The 22,173-nt window shown below is 45.8% G+C and overlaps 1 protein-coding gene across 10 annotated transcripts in view; it reads left to right on the top strand.

The window, feature by feature from the left end:
• ROCK2 (Rho associated coiled-coil containing protein kinase 2) overlaps window positions 1–22,173 on the top strand; it is a 442,704-nt gene that overhangs the window by 377,802 nt on the left and 42,729 nt on the right. For all 10 annotated transcript variants that reach the window (XR_003855695.1, XM_029595904.1, XM_029595908.1 and 7 more), the window contains 4 exons: window positions 302–390; window positions 17,442–17,520; window positions 17,679–17,937; window positions 18,562–18,775. Coding sequence is in view for 9 of the 10 variants with exons in the window: in XM_029595904.1 (XP_029451764.1) it covers window positions 302–390; window positions 17,442–17,520; window positions 17,679–17,937; window positions 18,562–18,775 (641 nt within the window). In the remaining variant the exon portion in view is untranslated. The remainder of the gene's footprint in view (window positions 1–301; window positions 391–17,441; window positions 17,521–17,678; window positions 17,938–18,561; window positions 18,776–22,173) is intronic.

Raw genomic sequence — 22,173 nt, 5'->3', positions numbered from 1 at the left:
TTGCTTTGAAAATGAGCTTCCCCATCTAAGTAATCCTTTGACAGATGGCATAATCCAAATTCATTATATTTCAGGCTGAAATGACACAAGGTCTATTGAAATATCTTGCTTTAACATAAATTGAGTAGCAAAGTTTGTAAAGTGTCTTTCTTATCTTATTCCTCTGGTGATGTGTACTAGCTTTGAGATTTAGTGCAATAGTGTTTGATTACAACACAAACTCAATGTTTATTGAAAATTTTCCCCAAACTGGATTTTTGTGTACTAATCTGTATCCTCCCATCTCATTTATTTTTTATAGTATGTGGTTGTAAGCAGCAAGAAGATCCTGTTTTATGACAGTGAACAGGATAAAGAGCAATCTAATCCATACATGGTGCTGGACATAGAGTAAGTATTTTCATATTGGTAACTAATGTATATTTTCTATTATTTGGGTCTTGGCATGCATGTTCATTCCTCAAAGGTGCTCTGAGCTCCTAAATAAAGGCCTACATTTTAACATTCTACCCTAGCATTCCAACTACAATAACTTTTTAAGAATGCCTTTAGAGCAAAGACACCCAGATATCTTGATGTGCATATCTTACTTTTATTTTCCATTTTAATCACTGGATCAGGAAAATCAGGCTAAAAGGAGACTCACTCTACAGTCTCATTACAGAGTGGATAAAAGGCTAAATATTTTTTTACATGACCATCAAGCAATAGAAGGAAATGTTTATTTTCTTTGAAGACTTGTCAGATTTACCAATCACACAAGTGGGTCATCTGACTACATGTGGTGCCACGTGGAAGTAAATTTCCATAGCTTTCTGGTAAAGGCTGCGAGTCTTTTGACTTTCTACAGTACAGTAGCCCTGTAGCAACTCTTACTGTTTTTCTGCCAGCCCAATCAGACATGTTCCAATAGGCTCCCTAGTTTTTCTTCAGTGTTTGTTAATTTTCTCCTTTGCCTCAGCCAGAAACTTTACTATTTTATCTTATTTATTTATTTTTAAATTCTAGTTTTCTTAGCTGTCCTAACAGTACATAAGAATAACAAAATGCCCTATCTTGACCATAATTGCTGAAGAAGAATGTACCACTTTAGTTTCTTAAGTCTCTAGTTAGGATTTTTTTGTTTTCCTTACGTTTTAATTTTTTACTATGATCTGCCAAATCAGTCTCCTCTTCCCTCATTTTATTCAGTTGAAAATATGGTGTTGGACAGGCCTCTGGTTTTATTTTCTCTCACCAGTATCTTTGAAGATTTTTTTTTCCTCTCTTGATTTTATGTTGATGGATTTTCTCACCGTATTAGAGAAGCAGGCCAGTGGCTTTAAATTGTCCAAAGTGCATACAGAAGATATCCATCACTGACATAGAAATATAACATAGAAACATAGAATATCACAGCAGATAAAGACCATACGGCCCACAGTCTACCCATTCACATCTCTTGCTCCTGACCATTTTAATGTGTGCTACATCTGCCTTGGAAAGGACCACAACACTAATGGACGTGAAATATGCTCCACGGTGTTACCCAGAACGTTTCGGCTCTGTGCCTTTGTTGCTGGTGAATTTAAGCCGAGCTCAAGCAAGCTGGCCTTGAAGGCCCAACTCATGGCTCAGGAAACCAACCATGGTCATGCTGGGGTCTTGCTAAAAAGGTACCCAGTATCTCTGGAACCTCTTTGTTGGAGAAGGTGGCATATTCAGAGCAAAGCTGCCCCTTTAAGCATTGGTGACCCCACAGTCCCCAGTGCCATCATGCATTTTTTGGGGAGCTTTCACTCCTGTGGTATCTTTAGAAAACCACTGTGGCCACTTTTTCCTCCTCCTTTTATTTATCTTCTTAACAAAAAAGGTTTGTAGCCCTTTACATATCTAATTTCAGTTTTTCTCACTCTAGTTCCCCTAGCTTAATAACTTGTTGACGTATTCCCCATTGTTTTCCTGAAGTCTAGGATCCTTGCTTTTGAATGAGCCATTACTGCCTAATGCTGAACCACATTATCCAGTGATTACTAGATCCCAGGAGAGCCCCCTTTCTCCCAGGACAAGCAGGATGGAGTCCTCACATATGGGTGACATCATCAGATGGAGCCCTGTCACGGAACACTTTTGTCAAAGTTTCTAGAACTTTGACTGGCACACTGAGCATGCCCAGCATGCCACTAACCCTGCAGCCACCAGGGGTCCCCCTTCAGTTTCTTTTTTTCCGCGCAGCAGTTGCCTCTAGGTTGGGGAGCCCACGTCCAAAGCCTTCAAACTCAAGAGACTTGGACAAAAGCCAAAGCGACCCATCAAATCAACTTTCTGGAGCTTCGAGCAATGAGGTACGCCCTTTATGCATTTCAGGATTACCTCTCCAACAAAGTTGTCCTGATTCAAACAGACAACCAAGTTGCAGTGTGGTACCTAAACAAACAGGGGGGCACAGGCTCTTATCTACTTTGCCAGGAGGCGGCACAGATTTGGGCCTGGGCCCTGTCGCATTCCATTCTTCTGCGAGCCACTTATCTAGCAGGCACACAGAATGCACTGGCAGACTGCCTCAGTCGACGTTTCCAGCCCCACAAATTTTCTCTGGATCCCTCAGTTGCGAGTAGAATCTTCCACCGGTGGGGTTATCCGACCATTGACCTCTTTGCATCCAGTCAGAACCACAAAATGGAAAGTTTCTGCTCCCTGCACAGGGACTGACATGCACCAGCCAGGGATGCCTTCACCCATCCCTGGAACAAAGGCCTGCTTTATGCGTTTTCTCCGATTCCGCTAATAAGCCAGACCCTCGTCAAGCTACAACAGGACCGGGGCTTAATGATTCTCATAGCCCCGTTCTGGCCTTGCTAAATTTGGTTTCCCATACTTCGCGACCTTTCTGTCCAGGACCCCATTCGCCTAGGCACGTCACCGAACCTCATAACACAAAATCAAGGCAAGTTACGCCACCCGAACCTCTAAGCCCTCTCTCTGACGGCCTGGATGTTGAAAGGCTGATACTACAACCACTCAACCTTTCAAGTGACGTATCTCAAGTCCTAGTAGCTTCACAGAAGTCTTCCACACAAAAATCCTACCGCTCTAAATGGAAGAGGTTTACCTTGTGGTGCACACAAAAGGGCTTTGGATCCCTTTTCTTGCCCCACATCGAGATTGTTAGATTATCTCTGGCACCTCTCAGTATCTGGTCTCCAGACATCATCTATCCGAGTGCACCTTAGTGCCACCTCTGCTTGCCATCAAGGAATAGGGGATGCCGTGATAACGGCTCAACACCTGGTGAGTCGCTTCATGAGAGGCTTAGTACATCTTAAGCCTCCACTATGGCCACCGGTCGTGGCATGGGACCTCAATGTGGTACTTGCACGGCTCATGCACACTCCTTTTGAGCCCTTGCACTCCTGCGAACTCAGATACCTTTCATGGAAAGTTCTTTTCCTAATAGCCATCGCGTCTGCTCGCAGAGTGAGTGAGTTACAGGCCCTTGTGACCTACTCACCCTACACAAGGTTCCTTCATGAGCGGGTGGTTCTCCGCACTCACCCTAAATTCCTTCCTAAGGTGGTAACTGATTTAAATCAGTCCATAGTCTTGCCCACTTTATTTCCAAGACCTCACACTTACCCAGGTAAGCAAGCTCTCCACACCTTGGACTGTAAATGTGCTCTTACATTTTACTTAGACCGCACTACAGCCCACAGGAAGTTGATCAGGACAAACTTGGGAATGCGGTGGGCAAGCAAACACTGTCAAACTGGTTGGCAGACTGCATTGCATTCTGTTACCAGCAAGCAGGCCTTCCACTGCAGGGACGAATGAAGGCACACTCAGTCAGGGCAATGGCAACGTCAGTAGCACACTACTGTTCAGTACCAATTGCTGACATCTGCAGGGCTGTGACATGGAGCTGTTTCCATACCTTCTCAGCTCACTACTGCCTGGACAAGGCTGGGCGACAGGGATTCCGTCTTTGGCCAGTCTGTCCTGAGAAATTTGTTTCCAGTGTAGGAGCCCAAATCGTCCTACCTCGACCCACTGTGAATTTCAGGCTGCCACATCCTTGCCAACAGCACCCCAGTTGTTGTGCCTGTTGCACATGTTCGGTGCTGCTTGGCCTCATACGTATGACTCAGCCTGTAGCTTGCTATTCACCCATATGTGAGGACTACCATCCTGCTTGTCCTGGGAGAAAGAAGAGTTGCTTACCTGTAACAGATGTTCTTCCAGAACAGCAGGATGTTAGTCCTCACGAAACCCGCCTGCCACCCTGCGGAGTTGGGTTCGCTTTCGTTTATTTTATTTTTTGCTCGTATTTTTGCTAAAAACGAGACTGAAAGGGGGCCCCTGCTACCTGCAGGGTTAGTGGCATGCTGGGCATGCTCAGTGTGCCAGTCAAAGTTCTTGAAACTTTGATAAAAGTGTTCCGTGACAGGGCTCCATCTGATGATGTCACCTATATGTGAGGACTAACATCCTGCTGTCCTGGGAGAACAGCTGTTACAGGTAAGCAATTCTGCTTTGTTATAACATCTCCCTTAGGAGCAGCCTGACAACCTGGAATCACTAGTAGACAATGGGATGGAATGTAGAAAACACAGTTTGGTCAATCTATATTTTTGAGATGGCATCAAAAGTCTCTGCAGTGGGTATTGGTGTCTTCAGACTTACATGGCTTTGGGCCTTGGAACATGATGTCCAACACTGGCTTGCCAACGGCCTTGGATTAGAGAGAATATCAAGGAAGCAGTGGCTCAAATGAAAGACCATTGAGCTATACTTCAGACCCTTTCCACTGCCACTCCAGACTCTCCCTATGTTTCCTGTTGTTTATCAGTTAGTAGTCCACAATGGAATACTGCTTCCTATCTCATGACTTTTTAATTTCATGAGGTAATGCTGAGAAGAGCAAAAAAAAAAGATAAAGGGGGATGGAATGGCTCTTCTAAGAAGAGAAGCTACAAAGATTAGGTCTTCAGCTTGGAAAAGAGACAGCTGAGAAGGGACATGATAAAAGTTTATAAATTCATGAGTGAATAGAACAGATCAATAAAGGACAGTTATTTACCTTTTCAAACAATTCTAAAAGAAGAGGGCACTCCATTAAACTAACAAACAGAAGTTTAAAACAAATCATAGAAACTATTTTTTACTCAACATGGTATCAAGCTGTGGAATATTTTGCCAGCGAGCATGGTCAAAGCGATTAGCATAGTGGGGTTTGTTTGTTTATTTATTTATTTATTTATTTATTTATTTATTTATTTAACACTTTTTTATACCGACCTTCATAGTAATAACCATATCGGATCGGTTTACATAGAACAAGGGTATAACTGAAGCAGTAAATAAAGTAATTAACAATAGAGGTGAATAAGGCAAAGTTACATTTAACAAGGAGTAAAAACTTGGAAGCTTAAATAGCTGGAAGAAAGGTAAAGGCAGGAGGTAATTATAACATAATACAAAGGAATATGGGTTGAAGCTTGTGCTTTAACCTGGAAGTGCCAGAGTCCATCGTTCGAGAGAAGATGTTTGAATGAATTCCTGGAGGAAAAGTCCATAAAACATTATTAATCAGGTAGACTAGGGAAAGTCATTGATATCCCTGGGAGTAAGTGAAAAGAATCTCCTTTTTGGGATCTGCTGAGTCTGTGAAATCCAAACTAGCCATTGTAGGAGATAGGATGCTGAGCTCAGTGGATCTTCATCTGACCCAGCATGGCATGGAATTTCTTAGGATTACAGCCTGATATAACTGTATCCTAATCATAGTTTTCCATGTACCATGTCTCTGTGACTGCCAGGTTTAGCCTCTTTCATAACTGCTTCTAGATCTGGTACTTTTTATCCATACAATGAGCATTGGTGTATATATAGCTTTCCAGATGTTGCTCTTTTTTCCTATTTTCTTTATAAGTGTTTAAAGTTTTACTTACCCAAGTACTTTTACTTAACTTAGAGCTTTTCTACCCATTCCTATTGTTTCTTTCCCAAGTTTTGTTGAAAGGATCACTAATGTTCCTTTTGATTTGGAGTAACTAGTCAACCCAGGGTACCTTTCTTAGTCTGCTGAAGTAGCTCAATGCCTCAAAAGTTGCTGGAGGTGCCCAATCTCTTCCAAGATTTGTGAAACCCCACACCGTGTACTCATGGTGGGAAAGCAAGCAGCCATGAAGTATTGCACCCAGACAACTACAAAATTCAATAAGTCTCAAATGCCACACCACAGTGGGATTGTTGAATTTGCTTTCAAAAGGATGGAGAGTATTAGGACCTATTCCTCTAGACCATGGGTTGTGAGCCTAAGACCCAGTTATTAAAATTCTACCATCCTTCATAGCTTTTTTTTTTTTGTAATTATCTTTTATTGAAAATTAAATGCAAATTACAAGTATTATCACATCACAGAACTGTCCCATATTTTCAAGAACATCAATAAACAAACATAATAGCATAGTAAAATAAACTTGTAGCTGAATATTTACCCCTGGCATCCCCCTGCCCTCTTCCCCTTCCCCACCCACCCTCCCCATCCTGCTATGAAGTCTCTCAGTGGATAATGGAGCCAGAACATTGTTGATATAGTTGCCACATGCTGTGGAATTGTTGCAGCTTGTCTCTTCTCAGGGCAGTGAGATATTCCATATAATAGATCCATTTCAGTCTCTGCATGACCCCCGGGAAGGTAGGTGCTTGGGTCTCTTTCCAATGTTTGGCAATCTCCCCTCTGACAGCATGCGCTAGAGCCCCGATAAACTGTTGTTGCGTGGAGGATAGTGTCTTTATAGGAACATTCAACAAAACCTCCTTTGGACTTAAATTTATAGGGGCCTGTAACAGGCCATTTCCTAGCGTGTAGCAGATGGACTCAAAACAAGTGGGTATAGTGTGCTTGTGCTAGCAGTTGGAGACGGATCTGACGTCAGCACGGGTACATATACACCCGCAGGAAGTGCAGCAATTCAGTAATTTCTGTCTCCAAAGCAGTTTGGAGCTACTCACGCTCGCTAAGCGTTTTTCCAAATTCTAACGACTAAATTCTTAGAAGAAACCTACCTGAAGACGAACCACGCACTCCTGCGGTGATACCATTCGGTCAGTCCCCCAGTTGAGTTTCCCGAGGTGATTTCCGTGGTCCCTCGGAGGTGAGTGCCTCGGTCCGGTGGCCGGTTCGCGGCAGGGACCTAGCGCCTGAGTGAGAAGGGCTCGGGCATGGCATAGAGGCAGCCTCGGTCCCGGCGTGGACTTGGCCCCCGAGCGAGACGAGTTCGGGCGCGGCCTAGAGGCAGCGGGTGCACCTCCTCGAGTGCGGCGGTGACGGTAATCACCCTCTCCCCCCGCAGCCGGAGACCGCCCGGGTCGCAGCCGGGAAGCGCCAAAGACAAGGTAAGGCGTACATTTTCTTGTTGGTCTCCGAGGAACCGAGGAGTAGCAGAGTCTGCCTACGTGGCAACTCGCCAAGGGGGTCGCCATTTTGCCTGTCTGCTCACCGACGCCTTCTGCCCTTGTTCGGGCGCCCGTCGCTAAGCGCATACTGTTAGGCGCCCGTCGCTAAGCGCATACTGTTAGGCGCCCGTCGCTAAGCGCATACTGAGGCGCCCATCGCTAAGCGCATACTGTTAGGCGCCCGTCGCTAAGCGCATACTATTAGGCGCCCGCTGCTATGCGCATAGGCGCACGTTGCTAGGCGCACGTTGATAGGCGCCCGTTCATGATAAGCGCCCGTTCATAGGTGCCAGGTGATAGGAGCACGTTGATAAGCGCCCGTTCATAATAAACGCCCGTTCATAGGCGCCAGTGGATAGGCGCACATCTTTCACGCATATTACAAAGTGCAGAATCTAGCTGGGTTAATAGACTAGTTGGAGCGTAAGAGAGCCCATGCGTCACCGGAGCCGGCACCTCCAGAATCAGGCATAAACCTCTGCTCTGCATGCAACCTCAGAGCCACACAGTGTGAGGAAGCAGACTCCCTATGTGCCAATGTGAAGAGGCCCTGGGAGCTCCAGGCCAGGACCGGTCGCAACCCAGCGTACTTGCCAGTTCCTCAGGGAACACCCCGGACCTAGCAGGCAGCAGGGAGCTGCCAGGGAACCCGAGAGACCTGGTGCCCCTGAGGCCAGATTCGGCCTCGCTTTCCTGGGTGGAATTATTTAAGGGGATTCATGCCTTTGTCACAATGCAGGCTGCGCCCCGAACAGGTCCATATGTACCGGATGGCCCGGCCCCTGGACCTCAAGGCCTAGGCACGGCCACTCGCCGCCCGGAAGCCCCACTTATGGGGATTCAGATTGCCCTGAGGAAGACGAAGAGCCCCCCGAGGAGGGAGAATTTCCCTCGGGGATTGAACCATATCGAACCATGAGGCGCTTCTTTCTGAAAGAGGATCTTCCAGGCCTGATCTCTCAATGCCTGACGGAACTGGCTCTTCCGGGCCATGACACCCGGGGGAACCGAGAATGAACCCCCCCCTGTTAGAGGGCCTGCGTCAAATGACTCACCATTTTCCCCTCCTACAAAGTAGCACAGCAGCTAATGGATCTGGAATGGAATGCGCTGGAGGCCTCATTAAAAGGGGGTCGGACCTTGGCTGGCATGTACCCCTTGGACCCGGCAGCTAAGGAAATGCTGGCGTGCCCTCAGGTAGATGCCATAGTAAGCGCAATTGTGAAGCGCACCACCATTCCGGTGGAAGGGGGGACGGCCCTCAAGGATACACATGACCGGCGCATGGACGCCATTTTGAAACAAGCCTTTGAGGTGGCAACCATGTCCCTACGAATCGCGACCTGCTGCACCGTGGTGACGCGTTCCTGTTTATCACAGGCCAGGAACAACACCCCGGGAGAAGAGATGGAATCAGCTCTCTCGTTTCTCACTGACGCAGCCTCCGATCTAGTCCGTACGGCAGCCAAGGGAGTATCATCCGCAGTGGCAGCCAGGAGGCGGCTCTGGCTACGTAATTGGTCGGCCGACTCCTCTTCCAAGACACGTCTCATGAGAATGCCCTTTAAGGGATCCCTCCTGTTCGGCAGTGACCTCAAGAAACTGGCCAATAAATGGGGTGCTTATCCATTACCCCGTCTACCAGAAGACAGGCCAAGGAGGAGCCAGCGCCCGTTTCCTAGACCATCCAGAGGTAGAAACTCACAGCGCTTCAACCTGTACAGGACTCGCTACCAAGCACCCCGTCCACAGGCCAGGAACCAGTCCTTTTGGACTAAGCGCAACAAGAGGGGAACCGGCTCGGGTTCGGGTCCCGGCTGCACCCCACAATGACAATCAGCCGACCCATCCGGGGGTAGCAGCCATAGGGGGCAGGCTAACCCTCTTCTACCACAGGTGGGTCGAGATTACCTCGGACCAGTGGGTCCTCGCCATCATCAGAGAAGGGTACTACCTGGACTTTCTTCGGCTCCCACCAGACAAGTTTGTGGAATCTCCTTGTTCACCCCTCAAGAGGACGGCACTAGACGTTACCTTGCAGAGGCTCCTGTCCCTAAAAGCCATAATCCAGTGCCTGCAGGGGAGATACATTCTGGGCATTATTCCATTTATTTCATAGTGCCCAAGAAGGAGGGCACTTTCAGGCCTGTCCTGGACCTCAAGTCGGTCAACCGACACCTATGGGTCCCCAGCTTTCGCATGGAAACTCTACGGTCTGTCAAGAATTCAGTTCAGCCAGGGGAGTTTCTCACATCCCTAGATCTGTCGGAAGCTACTTACATATCCCAATTCATCGGGATCACCAGCGCTATTTACGCTTCAAAGTCCTGAATCAACACTTCCAGTTCCGAGCTTTACCCTTCGGGTTAGCCACTGCGCCACGAACCTTTACCAAGGTCATAGTAGTAGGGGTGGTGTCACTCAGGAAGGAAGGAATTCTCGTCCATCCCTACCTGGACGATTGGCTGATCAGGGCAAAGTCCCCGGAGGAGAGCCACCAGGCAACCAACAGAGTTATATCTCTTCTGGAAAGCCTAGGATGGGTAGTAAACCTGAACAAGAGTTCCCTACAGCCTTCTCAGTTGCTGGAATACCTAGGAGTCCAATTCGACACCCAGGAAGACAAGGTCAGTCTGACCTCCAAGAGAAGATCAAAGCTCCGGAATCGTATGCAAGCCCTGCTGAGCGCCACTTGGCCCACAGCTTGGGATTACTTACAGGTCCTCGGCCTTATGGCATCCACTCTGGAGGTGATACCATGGGTGCAGGCTCATATGAGACCATTTCAATGCGCCCTCCTATCTCGGTGGAGCCCACGATCACAGAACTACACCGTACACTTACCTCTACCAGCCAGAGTGCGGAATCAGATACGGTGGTGGTTGCAACCCGGCCACATGAGCCGGGGGTCAAGAATGTCCTCCCCAACCTGGATCTTGCTCACTACAGATGCCAGCCTGAACAGATGGGGAGCACATTGCGAAGAACTCACCGCCCAAGGGCGGTGGAACAGAGAAGAGTCGGGGTGGAACATCAACCGACTAGAGGCACGGGCAGTCAGGCTAGCGTGCCTGCGATTTGCCCACAGACTTCGCAACAGGAGCTGTCAGAGTGATGTCAGACAACGCCACCACGGTGGCATACATCAATCGACAGGGCGGAACCAGAAGCCAACAGGTATCCCTAGAAATAGCCCCCCTGATGACTTGGGCGGAAGCAAATCTCCAGGACATCTCCGCCGTTCACATCGCCGGGAAGGACAACACCACGGCAGACTTCCTCAGCAGAGAAAGCCTAAATCCAGGGGAATGGCAGCTGTCGCCCACAGCTTTCCAGATGATTGTGGATCAGTGGGGGACGCCGGGCATGGACCTACTAGCGGACAGGTCCAACGCTCAAGTACCCCCAGGTATTTCAGCCGCAGGCGGGATCCTGTATCCCAGGGGATCGATGCCCTGGTACAGCCATGGCTGCAGGGGATCCTGCTATATGCCTTTCCTCCATGGCCTATGCTGGGCGCCATCGTACACAAGATTCAGCGGCACAGAGGCCTAGTTCTTCTAGTGGCCTCGGACTGGCCAAGAAGACCCTGGTACGCAGACGTGAGAAGATTACTGGCAGGGACTCCATTTCCCCTGCCTCCACACAGGGACCTGCTGCAGCAAGCTCCCATCCTCCACGAGGATCCAGCTCAATTCTCTCTTACGGTCTGGCCATTGAGAGGGCTAGACTGAAGAAAAGAGGATACTCGGGGCCGGAAATAGATACACTCCTCCGAGCATGCAAGTTCTCCACATCACTAACATATATAAGGATCTGGAGAGTATTTGAAGCCTGGTGCGAAACTCACAGCACCAATCCACATGCCGCGAAGATCCCTATCATTTTGGATTTCCTACAAGATGGACTTCAGAAGGGTCTGTCCCTCAATTCCATCAAGGTCCAAGTAGCAGCGCTATCCTGCTTCGGTCCCCGGAGTGACGGCAACAGCATCGCCACACACCCAGACGTTTCACGTTTCCTGAAAGGAGTCAAACACATTCGCCCGCCACTGAAGTGGCCAGTGCCCCTGTGGAACCTCAACCTAGTTTTGGAATTTCTAGCGGGACACGCCTTCAGACCCCTTCGAGGCCTGTCCCTCCGTTTGTTAACCTTGAAGATGGTATTCCTGCTGGCTGTATGCTCAGCACGCCGCATCTCAGAGCTACAAGCACTGTCCTGCCGTGATCCATTTCTCAGAATCGCTCCAGAGGCTATCCATCTTCGTACAGTTCCTTCCTTCTTACCCAAAGTGGTCTCACACTTCCACCTCAACCAAACCATATCCCTGCCTACCACGGAAGGTTTGAAGAAGTCGGAAGCAGGTCGAATACTACGCCATCTCGACATTGGCAGGCTACTGTCCAGATACCTGGAAATGTCAGAAGCAGTACGAAAGACGGACCACCTGTTCATCCTTCACAGTGGGAAGAAGCAAGGGGAAGCGGCCTCACGGGCAACCATCGCCCGCTGGATCAAAGAAGTTATCAAGGCAGCCTACGTAGAAGCGGGGAAAACCACCACCTCTACGGGTCAAGGCTCACTCTACCAGAGCGCAAGCGGCCTCTTGGGCAGAGACTAGGATGCTGTCACCTGCAGAGATATGTAGAGCGGCAACGTGGTCCTCCCTCCATACCTTCTCCAGATTCTACCGTCTGGACGTCCAGGCCCGGGAGGACTCAGCATTTGCGAGGGCAATCCTGAACGGACCTCGGGCAGCCTCCTGCCCAGTCCGGGAGTAGCTTTTGTACATCCCACTTGTTTTGAGTCCATCTGCTACACGCTAGGAAATGTTGAGATTACTTACCTGATAATCTCCTTTTCCTTAGTGTATGCAGATGGACTCAGCATCCCACCCGGCTGCTGGTATACAGGGGAATTCACCGACTCACGGTAAGCCATGTTTTTTCTTATAGTAGGGCATCCACCCTGCCGGGTGTCGAAGCCTTCCGGTTGAGAACACTGGCGGTCTCCAGCTACTATCAATCGGTCAGGGTAATCCTGTTCATTTAATCGATCGGTCAGCTACAGCTTTGCAAGGAAGATTACTGAATTGCTGCACTTCCTGCGGGGGTATATGTACCCGTGCTGATGTCAGATCCGTCTCCAACTGCTAGCACGAGCACACTATACCCACTTGTTTTGAGTCCATCTGCATACACTAAGGAAAAGGAGATTATCAGGTAAGTAATCTCAACATTAAGCCAGGTTTCCACCTGTGCCCATAAAGGTCGAATTGCTGGGCAGGTCCACCACATACAGTAAAATTCTCCCACTTGCCCACAATTTCTCCAACATAGGTGGTCTGTTCTAATCCCCATATTAACCTGTGGACTTACTAATTCTTCCTTAAACTTTTTATAAAAGAATTCGGGTATACCCATCTATTCCAAGAGCCTTCCCTGGTTTAAGCTCAGAGATAGCTGCTAAAACCTCTGTGGAGGATATCGGTTGACCTACCCATTCCGCTAAAGACCGTTATAAACTAGGAAGCTGTATCCCCTCCAGAAATCTTATTATATCCTCCTCAGAGGTCCCTTCTTCACGAGAATATAATGTTGCGAAAAACTGATTAAACTGACCATGTAACCCCTCGCCATCCATAATTACAGACCCATCAATTGTTTTTATTTTCGTGATCTGGGACTGTGTGACCCTAGCTTTCAAGGTGGGGGCCAAAAGTTTACCAGCCCAGTTACCATGTTTGTAATAAATTTGTTTAGAAAGATCTAGTTTATAGGTCAACTCTGCTGCGTCCAACATTTGTATCTGGTATCTAATGTCCCCCAACTCTTTCAGTAAATGCAGAGTCTGAGTCTGTTTATGCTCTTTTTTCCACCTTTTCTAGCTTTTCCCTCATTAAGAGGGTTTTACAAAGTTTCTCTTTCTTTTTATAAGAAGCCACCGCAATACGTTTCCCCAGAATTACAGCTTTTAAACAATCCCAGACTATCACTAGGGAGACTCCTTCCATATCATTCATTTTTAAGTATTCCCTTATATCATTCCTAAGCTGCTGTTCCACCTCCTTCTCCTTAAGCAGTGAATCATTCATTTTCCAAAATCTCCGCCCGGTATCTGACCCTGAACCATCAAAGGCCCACCAAATAGGAGCGTGATTGGACCATGTGATATTGCCAATTCCTGCAGCTGTGGTGATATTCACCAGTGATTTATCAATGAGAAAGTAATCAGTTCTGGTGTAGGTATCATGAGCTTTGGAGTAAAATGAATAATCTCTACCTCTGGGATTCCTTTCTCTCCAGACATCCATCACCTGCCATTTTGAGATAAATGTTGGAGAGCTTTCTGGTCCACATTGGAATAATGCCCTCCCCCCCCTTTGAACAATCAATTTTGGGATTGTGTACCATGTTAAAATCCCCCCCAATTATCAATTTACCACTTTTAAGTTTTAATAAAAGCTCATCAATTCGCTGTAGCACCTTTCTCTGTAGCATGTTAGGATTATAGATATTAACCAAAACATAGAGAATCCTGTCAATATAAAGTGAGACTATAATAAACCTTCCCCCTTCAGGAAAGATGGCAAGTGTTCCAATCTCTGTTCTGGAACACTTCCCTGTGTGGAGAAAGACTGATATTTATCACAAATGGTTGGCCCATTCTAACCTCAGATAGCTGAATCCTCCAGATCATAAGGTATAATAGTTACAGATTACATATATTGACAGCCCCTCCAAAAACAATATCAGCTAGGTCCAAACCAGGACTCACTCTGGTCTGAAATCTCCCTCTTGCTGGCCAAAGTAGTTGAACTACAGCAGGATGGTGAGGTTTTGATTCCAGGTGTATTTCCTGGTTTCCCAAAAGACTAGAGGATTCAGACCCATTTTATACCTAAGGGGCCTTGAACAAATTCTTGAAAAGAGAAACACATAATTTATTTATTTATATTTAATTTAATTTCCTTGAGTATCATTCTTCCACTCTTAAACAGAGGGACTAGCTATGTTCACTGGATCTCAAGGAGGCCTACACCAAGGCAGACGTTGGGAATTATTAGAAAGGGAATGGTGAATAAAATGGAAAATGTCATAATGCCTCTGTATCGCTCCATGGTGAGACCACACCTTGAATACTGAGTACAATTCTGGTCGCCGCATCTCAAAAAAGATATAATTGCGATGGAGAAGGTACAGAGAAGGGCGACCAAAATGATAAGGGGAATGGAAGAGCTCCCCTATGAGGAAAGACTAAAGAGGTTAGGACTTTTCAGCTTGGAGAAGAGACTGCTAAGGGGGGGGATATGATAGAGGTGTTTAAAATCATGAGAGGTCTAGAACAGGTAGATGTGAATCGGTTATTTACTCTTTCAGATAATAGAAAGACTAGGGGGCACTCCATGAAGTTAGCATGTGGCACATTTAAAACTAATCAGAGAAAGTTCTTTTTCACTCAACGCACAATTAAACTCTGGAATTTGTTGCCAGAGGATGTGGTTAGTGCAGTTAGTGTAGCTGTGTTTAAAAAAGGATTGGATAAGTTCTTGGAGGAGAAGTCCATTACCTGCTATTAATTGACTTAGAAAATAGCCACTAATATTACTAGCAGCAGTAACATGGAATAGACTTAGTTTTTGGGTACTTGCCAGGTTCTTATGGCCTGGATTGGCCACTGTTGGCTTGATGGACCCTTGGTCTGACCGAGTATGGCATGTTCTTATGTTCTTATGAGTACTGCACCCTCTTGCATCAGATCTACAGGTTTTCAACACAATTTCAATATTCTGTGTGCTGGTGAGTGGAAAACTTACCCAGATATACTTACCTGGATAACTTTACCTGAATATTCAGAGAAACATAGCTGGATGTGTATTCTGCTGAATATACCTACTTAAAGTGACCTAGAAAATTTAACTAGGTAACTTTGGGACAGGAATTTTTCCAGCTATACTTACCTGGCTAACTTTAGTCGGATAGCGCTGAATATAAGCACTGATGTGGTATGGTAGCAGGATATGGTGAAGGGTTGTAATACCTAGGGTAGAAGTAGCATATCAGATTAGGTGGACGCAAGTATATATTGAGAATTGAGGGAATAGGTGTGTATGTTGAATGTTTTTATAGAGTATGTTTATTTTAATATAAATATATATTTTTGTATGCTGCCTAAAAACGATGGATTGTGTGGCATAAATATGTTTTAAATATCTTCTAAAGAAAAATACACAAGCTATTGAGATTTCTTCTTTGCAAGAGCAGTAAAACAGCATTGCCTTTATTAACAAAGTAAAACGGAGCTGTAAGCAGCACAGAAAAAGGAAGCAAGCAAGTACACATACATAGAAACATAGAAATGACGGCAGAAGAAGACCAAATGGCCCATCCAGTCTGCCCAGCAAGCTTCCCTCATTTCTTCTCTCATACTTATCTGTTTCTCTTAGCTCTTGGTTCTAATTCCCTTCCACCCCCGCCATTAATGTAGAGAGCGGTGATGGAGCTGCATCCAAGTGAAATATCTAGCTTGATTAGTTAGAGGTAGTAGGGGTAGTAACCGCCGCAATAAGCAAGCTACACCCATGCTTATTTGTTTTTACCCAGATTATGTTATACAGCCCTTATTGGTTGTTTATCTTCTCCCCTGCCATTGAAGCAGGGAGCTATGCTGGATATGCGTGAGGTATCAGTTATTTTCTTCTCCCCTGCCGTTGAAGCAGAGAGCTATGCTGGATATGCATCGAAAGTGAAGTATCAGGCACATTTGGTTTGGGGTAGTAACCGCCGTAACAAGCCAGCTACTCCCCGCTTTGTGAGTGTGAATCCTTTTTTCTTCTCCCCTGCCGTTGAAGTTATGCTGGATATGCGTGAAGTATCAGTTTTTCTTTTCCCCTGCCGTTGAAGCAGAGAGCTATGCTGGAAATTCGTGATGTATCAGTCTTTCTCCCATGCCGTTGAAGCAGAGAGCCATGCTGAATATGCGTCGAGAGTGAAGTATCAGGTACATTTGGTTTGGGGTAGTAACCGCCGTAACAAGCCAGCTACTCCCCGCTTTGTGAGTGCGAACCCTTTTTTCTTCTCCCCTGCCGTTTAAGCAGAGAGCTCTGCTGGATGTGTGAAGTAACAGTTTTTCTTCTCCCCTGCTGTTAAAGCAGAGAACTATGCTGGATATGCATTGAAAGTGAAGTATAAGAATGGAGTGATCAAGCTAGTTGAAAGGCATCAGGAATAGAGGAAGGTGGAGGTAGTAATTTGGATATTTGGTTTGGGGTAGTAACCGCCGTAACAAGCCAGCTACTAGAGCAGTATGGAAGCCCTAGTAGCTCAAAACAGTTGAGTTCTCGCTAACTCAATGCATTAAATATTTTTCAACAGTTCTATGGGATTTAAAAGTAAAATTGTTGTATGCAAATGTATTAAAGTTGGATTACTGTAATCTGTATTATACGAATGTGTGCATAACAGTTTCAGTATCTTATTTCTTCCTCAATTTATTTCAGGTAAAACTACTGTGCAGTTGAAGAGCATGCAGTTCTAAACAGCTAATTTAATTCCAGTAGCAATATGTTAGCTCTTTGTAATTTTTTGAGGCTTCTGGAAATTACATGTCTTTGAATCACCTAATAATTTTTTTATTTAAATTTATAAAACTTCCTTATCTTTAAACCCAAGGTTACCAATAGAATATTAATGGGGAGCTCTGGATTAATTTAAACTGCAGATTTCTAAATGTAGGGGTTGAAGAAACTTTGGATAGAGTCTTCTATTGATCAAGCCAACAGGGGAGATGTCCCCTCTAAGGGCAGAATTTCATTTTTGTCTGATAAATTTTAGTATGAGATCCATTTATAGGCAAACAGAGTGGGGTAAATATCTGAGAGCCTAAGGTGACCCTTGCAGCTTAGATACACAGAAGCCTCTACAGGAGTAAGATGCTGTATGTATTTTCAATGAGTGGCTTATTTAGCTTGTTTAGTTTCAACTTGGCAATGTTTGCTTTTGCAGCAAATTATTCCATGTCCGGCCCGTCACTCAGACAGATGTCTACAGAGCAGATTCCAAAGAAATTCCTCGGATATTCCAGGCAAGTAGTCAGAAAATCAGTAATCTATAAATGTCAAATTGATAGAATGTTTTTATTAAGAAAAACATTGTTGCAGGAGAGAAAAATGAATGTTAAAATGTGTTTCATGAATTGCTGTTGTAGATGTACTTTCATATCCTTTGGCTGTTTGTTTTCAGATTCTGTATGCTAATGAAGGCGAAAGCAAGAAGGAGCAAGAATTTCCCGTGGATCCCGTAGAGAAGTCCAATTACATTTGCCACAAAGGACACGAGTTTATACCCACCCTCTACCATTTCCCAACCAATTGTGAGGCTTGTATGAAGCCTCTGTGGCATATGTTTAAACCTCCACCTGCCCTGGAGTGCCGTCGCTGCCATATCAAATGTCACAAAGATCACATGGATAAAAAAGAAGAAATTATAGCACCTTGCAAAGGTATTACAGTGCATAATTAAGTATATGGTCAATGGGTAAACAGTACCAGTTAAAAATCAGCTGACAGGTTCTGCTATTTTGCATTTGGAGGAACAGTTCCTCATATTAGTTTAAAAAAGGTACTTTTTAAATTCTGTTGTTCAAACTCTTGATGGAGTCCAAAGCATTTCTGTGGAGTTTTATTGCATGTCCTTCTGACTCATTATGTGTCCATCAAAATAGCTTTGAACAGTTAGCTACCCCAGGCTGCACTGATGTCATGAAGATAGCCCATAACAAAGTTCAAGGACAGCAGATTTCCTAGATTGATATGCAGCCATAATAAAGTCATAGCCTGTGTGGCTATAGCTTTTTGTATTTTGAGCAGATTATTTTGACATCTGTCTTTAAAGTCCACTTTTATTTGTATGATACATTATAGATAGGATATTTAACAGAAATGGTTGATATTAGTAAGCAAACTGACTTTACATTATTTATGTTCATGATCAGTTCTTCTGTTGTTGGTTAGACTTCCTATGATTTATGCAATGAAACACTTCCTAATACAATGCTGTTTTTCTTTATGTACATATTTGTGTTGATACTTTGCTGATGTCTCTATTCTTCAATGTTTCTTTCTAGTATACTATGATATTTCTACGGCAAAGAATCTACTTTTATTAGCAAATTCAACAGAGGAACAGCAAAAATGGGTGAGTCGACTGGTGAAAAAAATTCCAAAAAAGCCTCCTGCACCAGACCCTTTTGCTCGGTCTTCTCCTAGAACTTCCATGAAGGTACAGCCAAACCAGTCTATCCGACGGCCAAGCCGACAGGTCCCTCCAAACAAGCCCAGGTAACACATTATTTCTATTACTAAACATTTATCTAGTGCTACAAGTTATATGCAGCCCTGTACAAATACACATAAGAGACAGTCTCTGCTCTGTGGGGTTTGTAGTCTAGTGAAGACAAACGTGTTTAGGGGGAAGTGGGAAAAAGATTTAAAGTTGCAAAGGTAGGTTAATAGGTGCAATTTAATTAAAATAAGGGACCTAGTTAGCTAATTGGATAAAGCTGCAAGAGTTGAATCTTTCCCACATAAAACAATCTATATTAGAAAAACATGAAATGGGATGAGTGGGTAGGCCTCCTTCCTAAAGATCAGGAATTTTTACTAGTATGTAAATGTTTTTCAAAAGACCATATCATTCACACACAAACTGAATAGGAAAGCAGGCAGGAACCCCCCCCCCCCCCCCCAAAAAAGCTTTCAGACATGAGTAAATTTCATCTTATCTGGTAAAGTCGCGTATATCCCTGGAAGGGCCACCAGTTCTCAGAGCACTTACCACTGATGTCGCCTGAGGTCTCCTGTGGTCAGGATGCCACCATCAAATAGATGCTACCAAGAGCAGCACACTTTGCCACGCTGCTGCCTTCTCCCTGCTTCTTCATGAGTCCTCTTTACGCGCGCAGTGTACTCCGAGCCTTAAAGGGGCCATGGTGGAGAAAGCCCCTGCGGCATCCTTTGATGACATCACAGACTCCTTTTATATAAGGCTTTGTAGAACGCTTCCACGTTGCCTCAACAACGGGTCTCCTGCCTAGAGCAGTGGGTGTTGCTCCTATGTTCCTGGTTGTTCCTGTGAGCCAGTGTTCCAATCCTGCCTTTCCCAGCCTGCCTTGTCCAGCCTTGTCTTGCCCAGCCTTGCCTCATCCAGCCTTGCCTTGCCCAGCTGTCTTATCCAAAATAAAAAAGAACCACACATATCATATATACCATACATTTTTTCAGTTTCGGTTTTTTGCAGCTGTCTCATCCAGCATCTCTTGTTCATCTTCATCCATTCTCGGCCTGATCTCTTAAACTGACCTCTTGCTTTGGACCTAACCATGATTACCTGCCACTTGGACCTGACCTCTTGCTTTATACCTTGTCTGCTGCCTGCCCCAACCCTTGGCCTGTTAACGGTAATGCCTGTCTGCTGCCTGTCCTGACCGCGATGTGCCCTTGGACTCTTGCTGTCTATATCTCCCTTGGGACCCACCTAAGTCCTGCCAGAACCTAAGGACTCAACCTGTGGAGGAGGCAGCTGAAATAGGCGAAGCTCCAGCCTGTCCTGCTTTGGGGCACATTTGCCAGCTGTCAGCGTAGACCTCATAGGTTCACCTATGAGGCTGTGTTAACTAAACCATAGCAATAAGGGCTTACTCTCATGCTGCTCATCACAAATGGTTTATGGACTTTCCTCCAGCAACTTATCCAAACCTTTTTAAATCCAGTTACACTAATAGCTTTCACCACATCCTCTAGCAACGAATTCCAGAGCTTAATTGGGCGTTGAGTAAAAAAAAAATATTTTCTCTAATTAGTTTTAAACGTATCACCTAGTAATGTCATTGTGTGTCTCCTAGTCTTTGTACTCGTTGAAGTATACAACTGATTAACGTTTACTCGTTCCATTCCACTTACTGTTTTATAGACCTCTATCATATTTCTCCTCAGTTGTCTCTTTACTCATAGGGGAATTTTTCCATCCCCTTTATCATTTTGGTTGCCCTTATAATATTGCTATATTTTTTTTGAGATGTGGTGACCAGATCTGCAGAAAGTTCTTGAGATGAGGTTGCATCATGGAGCAATACAGAGGCATTATGATATTCTCCTAGGACAAGCAGGATGGTAGTTCTCACACATGGGTGACGACATCGGATGGAGCTGGGCACAGAAAATTTATGTCAAAGTTTCTGGAACTTTGACTGCACACTGAGCATGCCCAGCATGCCCTAAACACTCAACACACAATTAAACTCTGGAATTTGTTGCCAGGGGATGTGGTTAGTACAGTTAGTGTAGCTGGGTTTAAAAATGGTTTGGATAAGTTCCTGGAGTTGAAGTCCATTACCTGCTATTAATCAAATTGACTTAAAAAAAGTCACTATTACTAGCATCAGTTGTGTGGGATATGCTTAGTTTTTGGGCACTTGCCAGGTACTTGTAGCCTGGATTGACCACTGTTGGAAACAGAATGCTGGGCTTGATGGACCCTTGGTCTGACCCAGTATGGCAATTTCTTATGTTCTTATGTAATGGGGTTTACCTCATCCAACAGGCTGCCGCATTCGAGAAGTGTCAGCTGTCGCACCAATTGGTGGTGGTCAAATCTGCTCTCAAGAGGGCCAAGTGCTCTCAGACCCATGCCTCGGCGACCCAGGGGAAGGATCACAGAGCGATGTATGCTCTTGGGAGGAAAGTATTCCAACGGGCCATGCTCATTGCCCACATTGCCTCCTACCAGCTCTACATGAGTCAATACTCGCGCAGCCTCTGGAAGCAGATGCAGGAGGCAGCTGAGTGGCTGCCTCAACAGAGCCAGCAGGTTTTAGCTTGGCACATGTTGAGGCTGTTGCGCCACATGGCCGCAACCATCCATGTTACTCCCCTGGCACGTTTGCACATGGGAGTAACATGCAGAGCCCAATGGACCCCGAGGTCACAGTGGTGCCAGACCACGAGAGCCTCCAGGCTCGCATCGGAATCACTCTGTCTCTCCGGGACTCTTTGTCCTGGTGGTGGGTTCTTTCAAATTTGGAATGGGAAATGTCTTTCCAAAATCCCCCTACCAAAATTGTCCTAACCTCGGATGCGTCCACCCTGGGATGTGGAGCTCTTGTAGAGAGGCTAAGCACCCAGGGTCTCTGGTCTGCCCAGGAAGCCTGATGTCAAATCGACTTCCTGGAGCTCTGGGCAATCAGGTATGCACTCTGGGTTTTCAGAGATCGGCTATCCAACAAAATTGTCCTGATCCAAACAGTCAACCAAGTAGTTATGTGGTATGTTAATAAGCAGGGAGGCATATGGTTGTACCTCCAGTGTTAGGAGGTGGTCCAGATCTGGTCCTGGGGCCTGACTCATGGGATGGTATTCAGGGCCAAGTATCTAGCCAGAATGGAGAACGTGATAGTGGATAGATTGTGTCATGCCTTCAGACCCCACGAGTGGTCTCTGGACCAGGGGATGGCGAATCAGATCTTCCACCTTCGGATGAACCCAGATGTGGACCTGTTTGCGTCCTCCTGCAACAGAAAGGTGACTCAGGTCTGCTTCCTGTACAGGTCAGATGGCGAGCCGACATCGGACGCCTTTGCCTTCCATTGGGGCCATGGTCTTCTGTACGCATATCCTCTGAATCCTCTGGTAATGAAGACTGTTTTGAAGCTTCGCGAGAACCAAGGAACTATAATCCTCAT

This window comes from Rhinatrema bivittatum, chromosome 3 (assembly GCF_901001135.1).
Source record: "Rhinatrema bivittatum chromosome 3, aRhiBiv1.1, whole genome shotgun sequence".
NCBI lineage: Eukaryota > Metazoa > Chordata > Amphibia > Gymnophiona > Rhinatrematidae > Rhinatrema > Rhinatrema bivittatum.
The sequence above is the reverse complement of the archived record's forward strand: the minus strand, read 5'-3'. Positions and strand labels throughout refer to the sequence as shown.